We start from the raw sequence: 18,169 nt of genomic DNA on the forward strand, positions 1-18,169 counted from the left end.
AGCATTCTATGTATGGCGGAGGATGGATATACATTTACCCGATCAGAGGGGTATCCTGAGAGCTCAGCATTGTACTGCCTTCAGTGAGATGAGCTATCTCTGGATCTCCTCTTCGATTCTGGGCCATCCCGGCCCTTCCAGTGATAATTAGGGAGGTGATGATATTCTCCGCCTCCTCTTCGATAGACCCCGCCTCGGACCGGGGAGACGATACAGAGTAGAACGCTGCACGGAGGAGGGTGGGTGGAGCATAAGGCTCCGGCTCCGCCTCCGCCAGTCAGGTTGCGCCCCCCGCCCCCTCTCGGCCAAGCACGGCATACTTACTGCCCATAATATTTACACGTGCCCCGCTATAGCAGGCCGGCCGCTGTATTTGTGCGGGACGCGGCCACAGGAGCCGAGGCTCGGAAAGACGGGTCTGGGGGGGCGGCAAAAGCGCCGTCCTAGGCCTGGGCCTTGTCGGCCTAGGCCAAGAAACAGCACTGGTGTGACCGTGTGTAGGCAAGACTGCAGAGTTCCGTCGGAGAAACCTTCGGAGTTTATTCCGACAGCAAAACCGGTTGTGTGTACGGGGCATTAAAGGCTAAATTAACTTTTTATCTATTAGTTATCTGGCTTATACTGTATATATAACATAGGGCATGCAAATTGGTTGTCATATATGCAAAAATAAATAAAGCTCATCAGAGTCTTCCTAAAGTGGAAGTAATATTGCTCTCCACTTAACAAGCAATATAAAGTATTCTGTTTTAATACATAAGGTATTTACATGTCTCGCCATTACAAAACAATTTTTTTTTCCATTCATGTTAGGGGAGTTGCAAAAGCTATGTAAACCATTCCTTTATAGCCCTTGACTTACTGTACATCCAGGACCTCTTATTTATTAAACAGATACAGCCTAATATTTTAGAGCAATTTATTTCAAACTGCACATATCTGCTTAAGGCAAGATGACCATCATCAGCGTTGCCAACTGTCACTATTTTTACTGGCAGCCAGTAAAAAATGGGCACCCTTCTCCTGCCAATAAATGCCAGTAACAGTAAAAGGTTGGCAGTAAAAAATATGGCTGTGACACTCGCCTTGTGTAGTTCCGGTCAGGGCGGGCCGAGACCATCCAAATGCCTGTTACAGTGTGTTCAGGAGGCACTGGCGGAGGGTGGGTCTGGTGAACGCGGTGCCTTAGCATGTCATGTGATGTCATGGTGCAAGGGAGCCGAGCAGAGCAGCTGGAGCCTCGTGAGTGGGTCTGCAGGACAGAAGGAAGGCAAGCTGGGAGCGGGGCTGTCGGTGATGTTTGGACTGGATTTACCCCCTTCCTGACCAGAGCACTTTTTACAATTTGGCACTGCGTCGCTTTAACTGCTAATTGCGCGGTCATGCAATGCTGTACCCAAACGAAATTTGCGTCCTTTTCTTCCTACAAATAGAGCTTTCTTTTGATGGTATTTGATCACCTCTGCCGTTTTTATTTTTTGCGCTATACACGGAAAAAGACCGAAAATTTTGAAAAAAAATGATATTTTCTACTTTTTGTTCTAAAAAAAATCCAATAAACTCAATTTTAGTCATACATTTAGGCCAAAATGTATTCGGCCACATGTCTTTGGTAAAAAAAATGTCAATAAGTATATATTTATTGGTTTGCGCAAAAGTTATAGCGCCTACAAACTAGGGTACATTTTCTGGAATTTACACAGCCTTTAATTTATGACTGCCTATGTCATTTCTTGAGGTGCTAAAATGGCAGGGCAGTACAAAACCCCCACAAATGACCCCATTTTGGAAAGTAGACACCCCAAGGAAATTGCTGAGTGGCATGTTGAGCCCATTGAATATTCATTTTTTTTGTCCCAAGTGATTGAATAATGACAAAAAAAAAAATTACAAAAAGTTGTCACTAAATGATATATTGCTCACACAGGCCATGGGCATATGTGGAATTGCACCCCAAAATACATTTAGCTGCTTCTCCTGAGTATGGGGATACCACATGTGTGGGACTTTTTGGAAGCCTAACCGCATACGGGGCCCCGAAAACCAATCACTGCCTTCAGGATTTCTAAGGGCGTAAATTTTTGATTTTACTCCTCACTACCTATCACAGTTTTGAAGGCCATAAAATGCCCAGATGGCATAAAACCCCCCCAAATGACCCCATTTTGGAAAGTAGACACCCCAAGCTATTTGCTGAGAGGCATGTTGAGTCCATGGAATATTTTATATTTTGACACAAGTTGCGGGAAAGTGACAATTTTTTTTTTTTTTTTTTGCACAAAGTTGTCACTAAATGATATATTGCTCACACAGGCCATGGGCATATGTGGAATTGCACCCCAAAATACATTTAGCTGCTTCTCCTGAGTATGGGGATACCACATGTGTGGGACTTTTTAGGAGCCTAGCCGCGTACGGGGCCCCGAAAACCAATCACCGCCTTCAGGATTTCTAAGAGTGTAAATTTTTGATTTCACTCTTCACTGCCTATCACAGTTTCGGAGGCCATGGAATTCCCAGGTGGCACAAACCCCCCCCAAATGACCCCATTTTGGAAAGTAGACACCCCAAGCTATTTGCTGAGAGTCATGGTGAGTATTTTGCAGCTCTCATTTCTTTTTGAAAATTAAGAAAGACAAGAAAAAAATTTTTTTTTCTTTTTTCAATTTTCAAAACTTTGTGACAAAAAGTGAGGTCTGCAAAATACTCACTATACCTCTCAGCAAATAGCTTGGGGTGTCTATTTTCCAAAATGGGGTCATTTGGGGGGGTTTTGTGCCACCTGGGCATTCCATTGCCTCCGAAACTGTGATAGGCAGTGAAGAGTGAAATCAAAAATTTACGCCCTTAGAAAGCCTGAAGGCAGTGCTTGGTTTTCGGGGTCCCGTGCGCGGCTAGGCTCCCAAAAAGTCCCACACATGTGGTATCCCCATACTCAGGAGAAGCAACAGAATGTATTTTGGGGTGTAATTTCACATATTCACATGGCATGTTTGAGCAATATATCATTTAGTGACAACTTTGTGCAAAAAAAAAAAAATTGTCTCTTTCCCGCAGCTTGTGTCACAATATAAAATATTCCATGGACTCGACATGACTCTCAGCAAATAGCTTGGGGTGTCTACTTTCCAAAATGGGGTCATTTGGGGGGTTTTGAACTGTCCTGGCATTTTATGCACAACATTTAGAAGCTTATGCCACACATCACCCACTCTTCTAACCACTTGAAGACAAAGCCCTTTCTGACACTTTTTGACTACATGAAAAAAATATTTTTTTTGCAAGAAAATTACTTTGAACCCCCAAACATTATATATTTTTTTAAAGCAAATGCCCTACAGATTAAAATGGTGGGTGTTTCATTTTTTTTTCACACAGTATTTGCGCAGCGATTTTTCAAACGCATTTTTTGGGGAAAAAACACACTTTTTTAATGCACTAAAACACACTATATTGGCCAAATGTTTGATGAAATAAAAAAGATGATCTTAGGCCGAGTACATGGATACCAAACATGACATGCTTTAAAATTGCGCACAAACGTGCAGTAGCAACAAAATAAATACATTTTTAAAAGCCTTTAAAAGCCTTTACAGGTTACCACTTTAGATTTACAGAGGAGGTCTACTGCTAAAATTACTGCCCTCGATCTGACCTTCGCGGTGATACCTCACATGCATGGTGCAATTGCTGTTTACATTGTAGGCCAGACCGACGCTTGCGTTCGCCTTAGCGTGAGAGCGGGGGGGGACAGGGGTGCTTTTTTTTTTTTTTGCTTTTTTTTTCATTCTTTTGCGTTTTTATCTTATTTTTAAACTGTTCCTTTCATATTTTTTTTTTTTTTAAATAATTTTTATTGTTATCTCAGGGAATGTAAATATCCCCTATGATAGCAATAGGTAGTGACAGGTACTCTTTTTTGAAAAAATTGGGGTCTATTAGACCCTAGATTTCTCCTCTGCCCTCAAAGCATCTGACCACACCAAGATCGGTGTGATAAAATGCTTCCCCAATTTCCCAATGGCGCTATTTACATCCGGCGAAATCTAAGTCATAAAATGCTCGTAGCTTCCGGTTTCTTAGGCCATAGAGATGTTTGGAGCCACTCTGGTCTCTGATCAGCTCTATGGTCAGCTGGCTGAATCACCGGCTGCATTCTCAGGTTCCATGTTGAGACAGGAGAGCCAGAGAAAAACACAGAAGACGGTGGGGGCGGGGGGGACATTCCCTCCCACTGCTTGTAAAAGCAGTCTAGAGGCTAATTAGCCGCTAGGATTGCTTTTACATGAAAGCCGACCGCTGGCTGAAAAGAATGATACCAAGATGATACCTAAACCTGCAGGCATCATTCTGGTATAACCACTCAAAGTCGTGAATGGCGTACCTGAAGACAAAAAAATGGTTAACAATAAAGCACAGTAAACAGTAAAGTATAAAAAATTGCATACCTGAAAAGCAAACATGATAAAACATAATAACAATAAAACATTGCAGAATAGAATACAGTAAAAAAGAGCAGAACAATAGAGAGAATAGAGAGAGAGAGAGAGAGAGAGAGAGAACAATAAAACGACAACTATTTTTTTTTATTTTATATTTTTGTTTGTGTTTTTTTTTTTTTTTTTTTTTTACACTTTTTTTATAACTGTAACCGGTTCCAGGTTCGGGTCTCTCAAAATGCGATGGCATCTTGGGAGACCCTGTGAAAGTGCGCCTAGTCTGTGGAATGCTGTACCCTACGCTAATACTCAACTAGTGCATGGTAGCGTTCAAAACATTCACCAATGCAAAGACCAGGATTGTCAGGACAGGAGGGACAATAATAGCGGGTGTCACGCCTATATCCACGCTTGCTGCAGACACAACATCTTTTTTGGGGGGGTTCGTTGGGTAGGGGTACTCGGGAGGACATAAAAATGCCTCTCATGCAGCCAACTGCATTTGGTTGGGGATGTGAATGGGGGAAGTACGGGCGCTGCAGAAGTGGTGGGTTCCCAATTAGGATTGGCGAATGCAGCAGAAAGGGCATTATGGGCACGACGGCCTGTGTTTGTCTTCTTGGTGGCAGCGGGACACTACTTGTGCTTGCCACCTCACCAGCTTGAACTGCACTTATGGGACTCGCCACGTCACCAAGTGTTACTGCAGTGCGGGTTTGACTATGACCGGGGTGTACTAGGGCGCTGGTGCTTTCCAGTTCAATAAAAAGCTACCAAAAAAACTGTTAGCGATCGCAGGGATCAGACCTGACTCTGCGAACGCTGCAGTTATGCGTTTAGTGTTTTGTAAGTGACAGTGATCGATCGATACTGCACTTGGGTGGGCTGGGCTGGGCCGGGCGGAGGGGCAAAACGCAGGTGCTAGCAGGTATCTGGGCTGATCCTGCTAACACTGCGTTTTTGGGAACCCTAAACTGCTGGGGACGCTAGTATAGATCTGATCGGATCAGATATTGATCCGTTCAGATACTATACCACTAAGGGAGGCGTATGCTGCGTGCGTGGGTGTTAGCGGTACTGGCGATAACCTGACGCTGCCTGGGGCAACGCATATCACCGCCGGGCGATCAGGGGGCTAAACCTTTATTCGGTAATAAACGACGGGTGCCCTGACACTATAAAAAATAAACGAACTAACCAGCGTCACCCGTAACAGTTATACGGTGATCAGTGGTGAAAGGGTTAACTAGGGGGCAATCAAGGGGTTAAAACCTTTATTAGGTAGTATATGGGGGTCCCTGTCGCTATAAAACGCTGACGGCGAACCTAAATATTTACGTCCCTAACTAGCGTCACCAGTGACACTAATACAGCGATCAGAAAAATGATCGCTTAGCGACACTGGCGACAGAGGGTGATCAAGGGGTTAAAACTTTATTAGGGGGGGTTAGGGGGGTACCCTAGACCTAAAGGGGGCTAACAGTAACTGTCCTACCACAGTAATTGTCACAAACTGACACCATGCAGTAATCAGAGTGGGGGTGATCGGGGGGTAATCGGGGGGGGGGATCGGGGGTGTAATGTGTGCCTGGCATGTTCTACTGTGTGTGTGTGTGTTGTGCACTCACATTACAGTCTTCTCTCCTCGGCGCCGGAACGGAAAATGCCGAGCCGAGGAGAGATGACATAATTTCCTCTGCCTCTGTGTACAATACAGAGGCAGGGAAATGATTTGATTAGCCAGGAGCGATCGCGAGGGGGGGGCCACGAATGGATGGCCTCCCCCTCACCACCGATCGCCGGGGAGGATTTGCCGACCGCCGCAGGCACCGGGGGGGGGTCCGATCGGACCCCCCACCCGTGGGCAGGCAAGGACGTACCTGTAAGTCCTTTTGCCTGCCCGTGCCGCTCTGCCGACGTACATCGTCGTGTGGCGGTCGGCAACTGGTTAATCAACTGCACAGATTTATCACTGTTAATGCTCTGGGTGGCTTTATGTTTTCAATATTGTACTTGTTTGTAGCCTATATCCTGAAATTTGCACCTAAAACTGTAATTTAGTAACTTTTGGAAATGCCAGTAAAAACTTGGCTGTGCCAGTAAATTCTGGGTGTTTTGTCAGTAAATTTCAGTCTGATAGATTGGCAACACTAGTGCAATGCATACAGTAGCTTCTATGGAGTAGGTTTCAGGGAGCCATGAGAGAGTGGAGTTGATTTACTAAAGACAAACAGACATTTTGTAAAATGCAGTTGCACTCTGCAAGCACAGTGGCTCCAGAGCTTAGTAAATGAGCAGAAGCTCTGCTGACTTCCATTATCCAATCATGTGCAAGCAAAAATGCTGCTTTTTTAATTTTCCTTGCACATGATTGGGTATTCTTTGCAAAGTGAAGCTTTACTTAATTTACTAAGCTCTGGGTCAACTGCACTTGCAGATTGAAACTGCACTTTGCAAAGTTCACAATCTATTTGTCTTTAGTAAATCAACACTAGTGTCTTTCCAAGATCTTCTATTCTAAAACGAGGAATGAATCCCTTCTTTTCAGAACTTATGATGGAAAAACACACATAGACACATTTGTCCTAAGAAGGGTCTACTGTGCTTAAAGGGATATTAGCTTCCCTGGCGGTTTTCCCAAGTGTGGCTCGGGGTTAAATTTCAGTACCATTAGCGGTAACCCCGAGCCACACTCGGGATTGCATCTCTGGATCCTGGTGCAAGCTACTTTCCTTGTCACCAGGATCCTGTGATGTCCCCCCGCTGTGTCTGCGGGCTCTGTCCTCCGCCCGATGCCTCTGTGTGCGGGGCTCCATTCCCTGCGAGCATCGCGACGCATGGGGGCGGAGCCCGGCGGTAAATTCAAAAGTACAAAATTCATAACACATACAGTACACTGTAATCTTACAGATTGCATTACTGTATAATGCTTTGTCCAGTGCCCTGCATGCAGTTTTATATTATACATACTGTTCTTTCTGCCTGGAAACCTGAGATTGTCCATGGCAACCAAAAAGTGTCCCTTTACATCAAAAGTGGTTTTAGACCAGCTAGAAAACAGCGATAATAAATTAGAATCACTTGCAGAATTGAGCGATAGTGAATCGTTGGGAAATTAATTTGATTATTATTATATTATCATTTTTTATAATTATTTATAGTTATTTATTATATTATAATTGATGATTTTGTGTTTCAAACTTTATCATACCTGGAATGTCTACTAGACTCTTGTTTGGACAGATTTAAGTGAGTTATTCCTAAGAATTAGACATGTGCATTCGTTTTCGTCCGAATGCATTTTCGTCCGAATTTCAGATATTTTCGTTATCGTTTTAACAAACGATAACGAAAGTGCAGAATACGAAAACCGAAAGATCCGACATAAACAAATGCTTTATTTTCGTTTTTGTTGCGACAACAGTTCGATATAGTTAGGAGATTCGACATGACGCTGACACTAACGATCTGTGTCTATCGAACCTGTGGTAGAATGTGCCTAACCTTAACTCTATTAGTCCAAGATTATTCTACATAGAGAGAAAAGATTCGACAAAGAGAGAAAAGATTCGACATAGAGAGAAAAGATCACTGCTGGAATTGGGTGGGGGAAGTAAAATAAAAATAATGATGATGATGAATGTTATTGGCCGATTGTAACCAAAGAGGAGGAGCAGTAAAATAGCTAGAACTAAGTACACACCTTCTTTCACTTACGATTTGCTAGCAGAGAGAGAGACACACACTGAATCATTTCAGAAGACAGTCAATCTTAACTGGTCCGTTTGTCAGAGAACCGTTTGTCACAAGCACAGCAGCAGAACAATAGTGAAGCAAGCTACAGTTCAACCTAAATTTTTCATAACAATCTGCTGCTATTGTGTTAGTGTTGTGAACTTGATAGTGATACTAGTGTTGCTAATGTTGTGATAGCCTCAGAGGCATCCCGTGTTGTGGATTTATTATTATAGATTCTATATTATAATGCCATATCAATATCTGACACAAAGTCGGATGCCACGCCCGCCATTGCACTTGGAGATTGAGAAACTAATGTGAAAGTTGGCTGACTGTTGGGGTAGAGTAGACCATTGAACATGAACGACGAAGATTCGACAAAGCAACGAAAAACACAAACGTCGAATCTTTGGCTTATGGTGTCTGTCGAAAGTTCTAAGAAGATTTGACGGAGCAGCTAAACTGTACGACGCTGCAATCGTACATTTCCGGTCAAATGCATCCGCCCATAGGCTATAGAAAAATTCTAATGTTGGTTTAGTAAAATAATTAATAAATATAATTATTACTAGTCATACAACATTAGAATTCTACTACAGCTAGCATATAGGCGGAAAATTCGACCGGAAATATACACGTACAGTTTAGCTGCTCCGTCAAATCTTTTTTGAACATTCGACAGACACCATAAGCCTTCAATTACAGATTCGACCTTAATTAATTTGGATTAATTTGGATTTTCGGACGAATGCAATTTTTAACGAAAAATGAATTAAATAAAAATGAATTTTGGGAGTAACTAAATAAATGTATTCTTTGGACGAAAATGAAATTCCGAAACAAAATATTTGAGTGTGCACATGTCTACTAAGAATTACAGGCCTACAAAATAAAACGCCAAATTTCTATGCAAAACAATGTACCGCTTTAAGACGCAAAAATCTGACATAATCATACCGGCAGGGTGGTTAAAGTCTTGTTTTTTCTGTTTAAAAATAACAAACATGCCATACTTACCTGCTCTGTCCAGTGGTTTTGCACAGAGTAGCTGCAATCCTCCTCTTCTAGGGTCCCCTGCTGGCGGTCCTGGCCCCTCTCTCCTACCGAGTGCCCCCACAGCAAAGAGCTTGCTATGCGGGCACCCGAGCCAAGTCACTGCTCTGTGTGTCTATACAGATACAAAGCTGTGGCTCGGCCCCTCCTCCTCTCTCTCCTCATTGGCTCACTGACTTTGATTGACAGCAGCGGGAGCCAATGGCTTCTGTGTCTCAGCCAATCTGGAGGGAGAGTCTAGGACAGCTGAGGCTCTCAACCAACATCACTGGATCGAGATGGGGCTCAGGTAAGTATTAGGGTGGCTGAGGGGGGCAGCTGCACATAGAAGGTTTTATCATAATGCATAGAATGCATTAAGATTAAAAAAAAAAAAAAAAAAACTTTCTGCCTTTAGAATCCCCTTTAATATTGGTTAATTGGAGAGGTTTGGGTTCTATTCACTTAGCCCACCAAACCTGTGTGGTTATTCTTTCTAAAATATATAAAATAAAATTCTACATCCAACGTGCCATGAGGTTGGCATATCTGCTGAGTGCTTGTGACTTTTTTTATAAATCAGTGAGATGGTATTTCTTTCTCGAACATCACGGGACACAGAGCCACAGTAATTACTGATGGGTTATATAGGTATCACTGGTGATTGGACACTGGCACACCCTATCAGGAAGTTCAACCCCCTATATAATCCCTCCCCCTTGCAGGGATACCTCAGTTTTTACGCCAGTGTCTTAGGTGATGGACGTGTAAAGATGTCCTGTGCTGAGCTCCAAAGGGAATATCCTAAGATCCTATACTGGGGCAAGCCAGGCGAACCGGATCCATTCAAAGTGTCTTTTCATGGCCGAATTGAATGGTACCCGGGCCTCGTGTCCGAAGAAACGAGGTTTTACCCGTAATGCTTCTCTTTTTAGAGAGCTGGACCCCGCAGATCAGAAAATGGCTTTAAACTTCCTAATTTCTGGCGAGGTGCTTTACGGTCCCAGAACTGTTGGATCCCCCTACTGATGGGGGCCCCAGTCTCTGACGGTTTTTTCAAACGGAGCCCACCGTGAGAGGTGAAGATTGGGTCTGTGTAAACAGCACCCTGCGGCTGGATAAGGTAAGAGGAGATTCCACAGAATTTTTGAGTTCTAGTGGCTTTTCTCCTTTAAGGTAAATGCACGCTATGCCTATTGTGACCACCGGGGGCTGCCAAGAGCACAAACCTACACATGCTGAATGTCTGTCTCAGGTGTTGTAATCGCTGTGTATGTCCCAGCGTATCAAGCAGGCTGCAAGCAGGTAAGGTGGATGGGGGGATTTCTCATGTTTGAATGTTCCCCCCAGGCTAGAGAGGGGCCACAGGGGTCTAGAAAGTGGTTATACCACCCGGGCTCTGTGGCCTAATGGCCACCATCTCTGAAGATAGCCGTGCAGGCAAATCTTGTTACCAGTCTCCCTCCTTCCCCCCCCCCCCCCCATCCCCAGCCTTTTCTTCAGAGCATGACAGGAGAGTCGGCAGTGCGGGAAGCGCTTGTTTTTTTCAAAACTCGAGGGGGGGGGGGCGGTAGAGGAGGGGGCGGGATGTCAGCACAGAGTGTTTAGACTCCCACTCAGGCCAGCTGCAGGCTATTAAAGGCACTCTGTACAGGTGCACTCAGCCTTCTGAGAGACACAGAGCTGACGGTCGCATGTAAGGTGGGACACAGGCATTCTCCTAGGCAGCATTTACTGAAGTAACACCAGACTGAGCATTGGGTAGCAAGGCTTTTAGCCAGACTACATCGCTCAGCGGACAGTGTTCATTTGTATACCTCACACCTTGTTGCTTTGCACTATGGGTAGAAGAGGTTCAAGCACCCCAGGAACCAGAGACACTAGGGGATCTCGTTCAGGTTCTGAGGGCCCCCTGTCGGCAGCATCCTTCCCCCCTAAAGATGGGCCAGGGACGGCTAGCCAGGGAGAGCCATCGGGGTCAGGGGCTACACCTGCTTCTGGCACTTCAGCCCCTGTATATATTACACAAGAGGTTTTTTCCTCAACCATTAATGGTCTAGAGGAAAGATTAATGGCCGTGATTACGTCTTCACTCAGTGGAAGAAAACGCACTAGGCTTTCCTCTGTTCCCCAAGACCCTCAGACAGAGGAGCTCTGGGATAAAGGAGATGAATCCCTTTCAGAGGATCGGGATGGGATGGATGATTCCTCTTCGGAGGATTCAGGTGGAGAGGGACCCTCTGCGACTTCCCAAGAGGAGAAAGTCTTAGTGCAGATCCTCACTGGATTGGTCCGCTCCACATTTAAGTTGCCCATACCTGAAACTGCTAAAGAATCCTCTTCTGCTTTGGGGTCACTGAAACCTTTCCAAGCAGCACATGCTTTTCCTGTTCATACTTTACTTGAAAAGCTTATTTATTCTGAGTGGGATCACCCAGACAAACGTTTTTTTCCGCCGAGAAAGTTTTCAACACTTTATCCGATGGAAGAAAAGTTTATTAAAATGTGGGGAATTCCGGCTATTGATGCCGCCATTTCCTCAATAAATAATAGCCTGACTTGTCCTGTAGACAATGCTCAGATGCTCAGGGATCCTGTAGATAAAAGGATGGAATCCCTATTGAAGGATGTTTTCTCCTTAGCAGGATCAGTGGCCCAACCTGCAATAGCAGCGATTGGAGTCTGTCAATACTTAAGAGACCATGTTAAGCAGGTCATCAAAGTATTACCTGAACAGCAGGCCCAGGGGTTTGCTAACCTTCCAGCGGCCTTATGCTTTGTGGTTGACGCCATTAGAGATTCTATCGTGCAAACCTCCCGTCTTTCACTGGGGTTGGTGCATATACGTAGAATCCTATGGTTGAAAAATTGGTCAGCCGAAGCACCATGTAAGAAGCTACTGGCTGGGTTTCCATTTCGTGGTGCAAGGTTGTTTGGAGAGGACTTGGATAACTATATCAAGAGAATCTCTTGTGGGAAAAGCACTCTCTTACCTGTCAAGAAGAAGAGTAAGCGTCCCTCTTTCAAACGGACTCTTTCCCCAGCGCCGGGGGCTTCAGCCTCCAGGCAGTCTCGACGGCCGCCTCCATCGGGGTCCAGAGACAAGAGTCAACCCCAGGGACAAAAGAAGTCCTGGGGAAAGAAGCCTACTAGGCAAAACACTAAGACCTCTGCATGAGGGGGCGCCCCCGCTCACTCGAGTGGGGGGAAGACTGCGACAATTCTCAGAGCTCTGGCAGGAGGACTTCCAGGACAGATGGGTAGTCTCCACGGTAACCTTAGGGTACAAGCTGGAGTTTCAGGAATTCCCTTCTCCTCGGTTCCTCAGATCAAATGTTCCCAGAGACCCAGAGAAGAAGCAGTCGCTCCTTCTAGCGTTAGAGCGACTTTTGTCGCAGGAGGTCATTATGATAGTTCCCGCAAAGGACCAGGGATTGGGCTTCTATTCCAACCTTTTTACGGTCCAAAAGCCAAATGGGGATGTCAGGCCCATTTTGGACTTAAGGGATCTGAACCGATTCCTAAGGATTCAATCCTTCCGCATGGAATCAATTCGAACAGTAGTTCCCACCCTGCAGGGAGGAGAATTTCTGGCATCAATAGACATCAGAGATGCATATCTGCATGTGCCCATTTTTCCTGCTCATCAGAAGTTTCTGCGCTTCGAGGTACAGTACCTGACCGCGAGATTGTGTTTCCAGCGCGATACCATCGCGCTGGTTCTCGGCGACAGGGTACTGTGAATGTCGCGCTGGCTCGCTCATCGGGAAAGGAAAACTTTGTTTTCCTTCCGCGATGAGTGACAGGCAGTGCTGACAGCTGTCTGGTATGAATCCTGAGGCGGGAACACCGCGCCAAATTTTAAATGAAAAAAACCGGCGTGGGTTCCCCCCTCGGGGGCATACCAGGCCCTTAGGTCTGGCATGGATTGTAAGGGGAACCCCCTATGCCGAAAAATCGGCGTGGGGGTCCCCCCCAAATCCATACCAGACCCTTATCCGAGCATGCAGCCCGGCCGGCCAGGAAAGGGGGTGGGGACGAGCGAGCGCCCCCCCCCTCCTGAGCCGTACCAGGCCGCATGCCCTCAACATGGGGGGGTGGGTGCCTTGGGGGAGGGGGGCGCCCTGCGGCCCCCCCACCCCAAAGCACCTTGTCCCCATGTTGATGAGGACAAGGGCCTCTTCCCGACAACCCTGGCCGTTGGTTGTCGGGGTCTGCGGGCGGGGGGCTTATCGGAATCCGGGAGCCCCCCTTAATAAGGGGGCCCCCAGATCCCGGCCCCCCACCCTGTGTGAATGAGTTTGGGGTACATGGTACCCCTACCCATTCACCTAGGGAAAAGTGTCAATGTAAAAAAAAACACACTACACAGGTTTTAAGAATAATTTATTAGTCAGCTCCGGGGGTCTTCTTCCGACTTCGGGGGGTCCCCTTCCGACTTCTCCCGGTGTTCGGCCTCTTCTCCCGGTGTTCGGCCTCTTCTCCCGGGCCCCACCGCTATCTTCTTCCAGCTCTATTGCCAGCGAGGGGCCCGGTCTGCTGCCGCTGTCTTGTCGCCGCTGTCTTGTCGCCGCTGTCTCGCCGCCGCTGTCTTGCCGCTTCTTCTCTTCTTTTCTTCTTCCCCGATGTTGACACGACGCTCTCTCCGACTCGAATGCTGTGTGCGAGCTGCGGAGCCATTTATATAGGCGGTAACCCCGCCCCCTTACGACGTCATGGTCCCAGCATGCGCAGGGACTCTGGGGTCACGCCCCCTTATGACGCCAGAGTCCCTGCGCATGCTGGGACCATGATGTCGTAAGGGGGCGGGGTTACCGCCTATATAAATGGCTCCGCAGCTCGCACACAGCATTCGAGTCGGAGAGAGCGTCGTGTCAACATCGGGGAAGAAGAAAAGAAGAGAAGAAGCGGCAAGACAGCGGCGGCAAGACAGCGGCGGCGAGACAGCGGCGACAAGACAGCGGCGACAAGACAGCGGCAGCAGACCGGGCCCCTCGCTGGCAATAGAGCTGGAAGAAGATAGCGGTGGGGCCCGGGAGAAGAGGCCGAACACCGGGAGAAGAGGCCGAACACCGGGAGAAGTCGGAAGGGGACCCCCCGAAGTCGGAAGAAGACCCCCGGAGCTGACTAATAAATTATTCTTAAAACCTGTGTAGTGTGTTTTTTTTTACATTGACACTTTTCCCTAGGTGAATGGGTAGGGGTACCATGTACCCCAAACTCATTCACACAGGGTGGGGGGCCGGGATCTGGGGGCCCCCTTATTAAGGGGGGCTCCCGGATTCCGATAAGCCCCCCGCCCGCAGACCCCGACAACCAACGGCCAGGGTTGTCGGGAAGAGGCCCTTGTCCTCATCAACATGGGGACAAGGTGCTTTGGGGTGGGGGGGCCGCAGGGCGCCCCCCTCCCCCAAGGCACCCACCCCCCCATGTTGAGGGCATGCGGCCTGGTACGGCTCAGGAGGGGGGGGGGCGCTCGCTCGTCCCCACCCCCTTTCCTGGCCGGCCGGGCTGCATGCTCGGATAAGGGTCTGGTATGGATTTGGGGGGGACCCCCACGCCGATTTTTTGGCATAGGGGGTTCCCCTTACAATCCATGCCAGACCTAAGGGCCTGGTATGCCCCCGAGGGGGGAACCCACGCCGGTTTTTTCATTTAAAATTTGGCGCGGTGTTCCCGCCTCAGGATTCATACCAGACAGCTGTCAGCACTGCCTGTCACTCATCGCGGAAGGAAAACAAAGTTTTCCTTTCCCGATGAGTGAGCCATCTCGGCGCTGGCCCCTGCGACGGGGCTCGTAGGTGTCAAATCTCGCCGAGAAGTGCGGCGAGATTGACACAATATCGCGGTCACCTACTGTAGGAGGGCGCCATTTCCAGTTTATGGCTCTGCCCTTTGGGATAGCCACTGCACCTCGAGTGTTCACAAAGATCTTGGCTCCTCCTCTGGCCAGATTAAGGGCTCAGGGTATAGCTGTCATAGCATACCTAGACGACCTGCTCTTGATAGACCGGTCGGTAGCCTCTTTGAATGGAAACTTGAGGACCACGGTCAGGTATCTAGAACACCTGGGTTGGATCCTCAACTTAGAAAAGTCTTTCCTAAAACCAGTAAGAAGACTGGAATATTTAGGTCTGATTATAGATACAAGCCAGGAGAAAATATTTCTACCCCAGGCAAAGATCACTGCTTTGAGAGAGCTGATTCTGACAGTAAGGACCAAGAAGGGTCCCTCAGTCCGCCTTTGTATGAGGCTACTAGGGAAGATGGTGTCTTCATTCGAAGCAGTTCCCTATGCTCAGTTTCACTCAAGAATGCTGCAACACAGTATTCTGTCGACCTGGAACAAGAAGGTTCAGGCATTAGACTTTCCGATGCACCTGTCGCATGCGGTGCGTCAGAGCCTCAATTGGTGGCTCATACCCGAAAACCTGCAGAAGGGGAAATCCTTTCTACCGGTTACCTGGACGGTGGTAACAACAGATGCCAGTCTGTCAGGTTGGGGAGCAGTTCTGGAACAGGCTGCGGTCCAAGGAGTATGGTCCAAGACAGAGAGGACCTTACCCATCAACATTCTGGAGATCCGGGCGATACATCTAGCTCTAAAAGCCTGGACTATCAGGCTACAGGGTTGTCCGGTCAGGATCCAGTCCGACAATGCCACAGCAGTGGCTTATGTCAATCATCAGGGAGGCACCCGGAGCCGAGCTGCTCAAAAAGAGGTGAACCAGATCTTAGTCTGGGCAGAGATGCATGTGCCATGCATGTCGGCAGTTTTCATCCCGGGAATAGAGAATTGGCAGGCGGACTATCTAAGTCGCCAGCAGTTACTTCCAGGGGAATGGTCTCTGCATCCCGACGTCTTTTGGGCCATATGCCAAAGATGGGGGGTTCCAGATGTAGATCTCTTTGCATCCCGATTCAACAAAAAGATAGACAGATTTGTGGCAAGGACAAAAGATCCTCTTGCATGCGGGACGGATGCGTTGGTGATTCCGTGGCATCGGTTCTCACTGATTTACGCATTCCCGCCTATTCTGCTACTACCACGACTCCTTCGCAGGATCAGGCAGGAAAGGAAGTCGGTACTTCTGGTGGCCCCCGCTTGGCCCAGAAGGACTTGGTATGCAGAAATAGTAAGGATGACGGTAGGTTCCCCATGGACACTACCGGAACGCCCAGACCTGTTATCTCAAGGTCCAGTGTTCCATCCTGCCTTACAAACGATAAATTTGACGGTTTGGCTATTGAGACCCACGTTCTGAAGAGTCGTGGGCTCTCAGGTCCTGTCATATCTACCTTGATTAATGCAAGGAAGCCAGCTTCCAGGATGATTTATCATAGAGTCTGGAAAGCTTATATAACCTGGTGTGAATCCAGAGGTTGGCATCCCAGGAAATATGTCATAGGTAGAATCCTTGATTTTCTACAGATGGGATTAGAGATGAAGCTGGCCTTGAGTACCATCAAGGGCCAGGTCTCTGCTTTATCAGTATTTCAGCGGCCACTTGCTTCGCATTCTTTGGTCCGAAACTTTATGCAGGGGGTGATGCGTCTTAATCCTCCGGTTAAAGCGCCCCTAAACCCCTGGGACTTGAATTTGGTCCTGGCTGTGTTACAGAAACGGCCTTTTGAACCAATAAGTCAGATTCCTTTGGTCTTGTTGACAAGGAAATTAATTTTTCTGGTGGCCATCTCTTCTGCTAGAAGAGTATCAGAATTAGCAGCTCTTTCCTGTAAGGAGCCTTATTTGATTATACACAAGGATAGAGTGGTACTACGCCCTCATCCTAGTTTTTTACCGAAGGTGGTTTCTGATTTTCATTTAAACCAAGACATTGTTCTACTTTCCTTTTTTCCAGATCCCTGTTCTCCGGAAGAGAGATCTCTACATTCGTTGGATGTAGTAAGAGCAGTTAAGGCCTATCTAGGGGCAACTACTCAGATCCGCAAGACGGATGTTTTGTTTGTGCTGCCAGAGGGTCCCAATAGAGGACAGGCAGCGTCAAAAGCTACCATTTCTAAATGGATTCGACAGTTGATCATTCAAGCTTACGGTTTGAAACAGAAGATTCCTCCGTTTCAGATCAGGGCACATTCCACAAGGGCTATTGGTGCTTCTTGGGCAATGCATCACCGGGCCTCTATGGCTCAAATCTGCAAGGCCGCAACCTGGTCTTCAGTTCATACATTCACCAGATTCTATCAGGTGGATGTGAGAAGGCATGAGGATATCGCCTTTGGGCGTAGTGTGCTGCAGGCAGCAGTACAGGGTCCTCAGGTCTGATTGCACCCTACTTGGTCGTGGTTCCCCCCCCTCAGGTAGCATTGCTCTGGGACATCCCATCAGTAATTACTGTGGCTCTGTGTCCCGTGATGTTCGAGAAAGAAAATAGGATTTTTTAAAACAGCTTACCTGTAAAATCCTTTTCTTTCGAAGGACATCACGGGACACAGAGGTCCCACCCCTCTTCTAATACACTATATTGCTTGGCTACAAAACTGAGGTATCCCTGCAAGGGGGAGGGATTATATAGGGGGTTGAACTTCCTGATAGGGTGTGCCAGTGTCCAATCACCAGTGATACCTATATAACCCATCAGTAATTACTGTGGCTCTGTGTCCCGTGATGTCCTTCGAAAGAAAAGGATTTTACAGGTAAGCTGTTTTAAAAAATCCTATTTTAGTTTGAATGCTATGAATTCATGAACAGAACAAAGAATTAACAGAACCCCTAGTATATTAATTTTTCTTACTTTGAATTTCTGGGTATTTAGTCATGATCAGGAGGCTCCATCTTAGAGTGGTGGATGTAGTTTCCATTCCAGCACCAAACAGTTGTTCCACCAGGGCAACTAGGTTGTCATCATGATACAGTGTAGATTCTGGCTTTCCCTGAATAATGGAAAAATATATATCTGTGTGAGCATTTGTTCCCCCTTTTCCTTCATCAGTTGCAT

At 47.1% G+C, this 18,169-nt stretch overlaps 1 protein-coding gene and 1 long non-coding RNA gene across 2 annotated transcripts in view; one reads left to right on the plus strand and one right to left on the minus strand.

The window, feature by feature from the left end:
* The window catches only part of LOC141139196 (cytochrome P450 2K6-like), an 83,341-nt gene that overhangs the window by 15,596 nt on the left and 49,576 nt on the right, over nucleotides 1-18,169 (minus strand). The window contains exon 7 of the mRNA XM_073625115.1: nucleotides 17,966-18,104. Coding sequence (XP_073481216.1) covers nucleotides 17,966-18,104 — 139 coding nt within the window. The remainder of the gene's footprint in view (nucleotides 1-17,965; nucleotides 18,105-18,169) is intronic.
* Nucleotides 3,414-18,169, plus strand: part of LOC141139198 (uncharacterized) — a 1,175,459-nt gene continuing 1,160,703 nt past the window's right edge. The window contains exon 1 of the long non-coding RNA XR_012243733.1: nucleotides 3,414-3,596. This is a non-coding gene — a long non-coding RNA (uncharacterized lncRNA). The remainder of the gene's footprint in view (nucleotides 3,597-18,169) is intronic.

Source organism: Aquarana catesbeiana, linkage group LG04, assembly GCF_042186555.1.
Source record: "Aquarana catesbeiana isolate 2022-GZ linkage group LG04, ASM4218655v1, whole genome shotgun sequence".
NCBI classification, from domain to species: domain Eukaryota; kingdom Metazoa; phylum Chordata; class Amphibia; order Anura; family Ranidae; genus Aquarana; species Aquarana catesbeiana.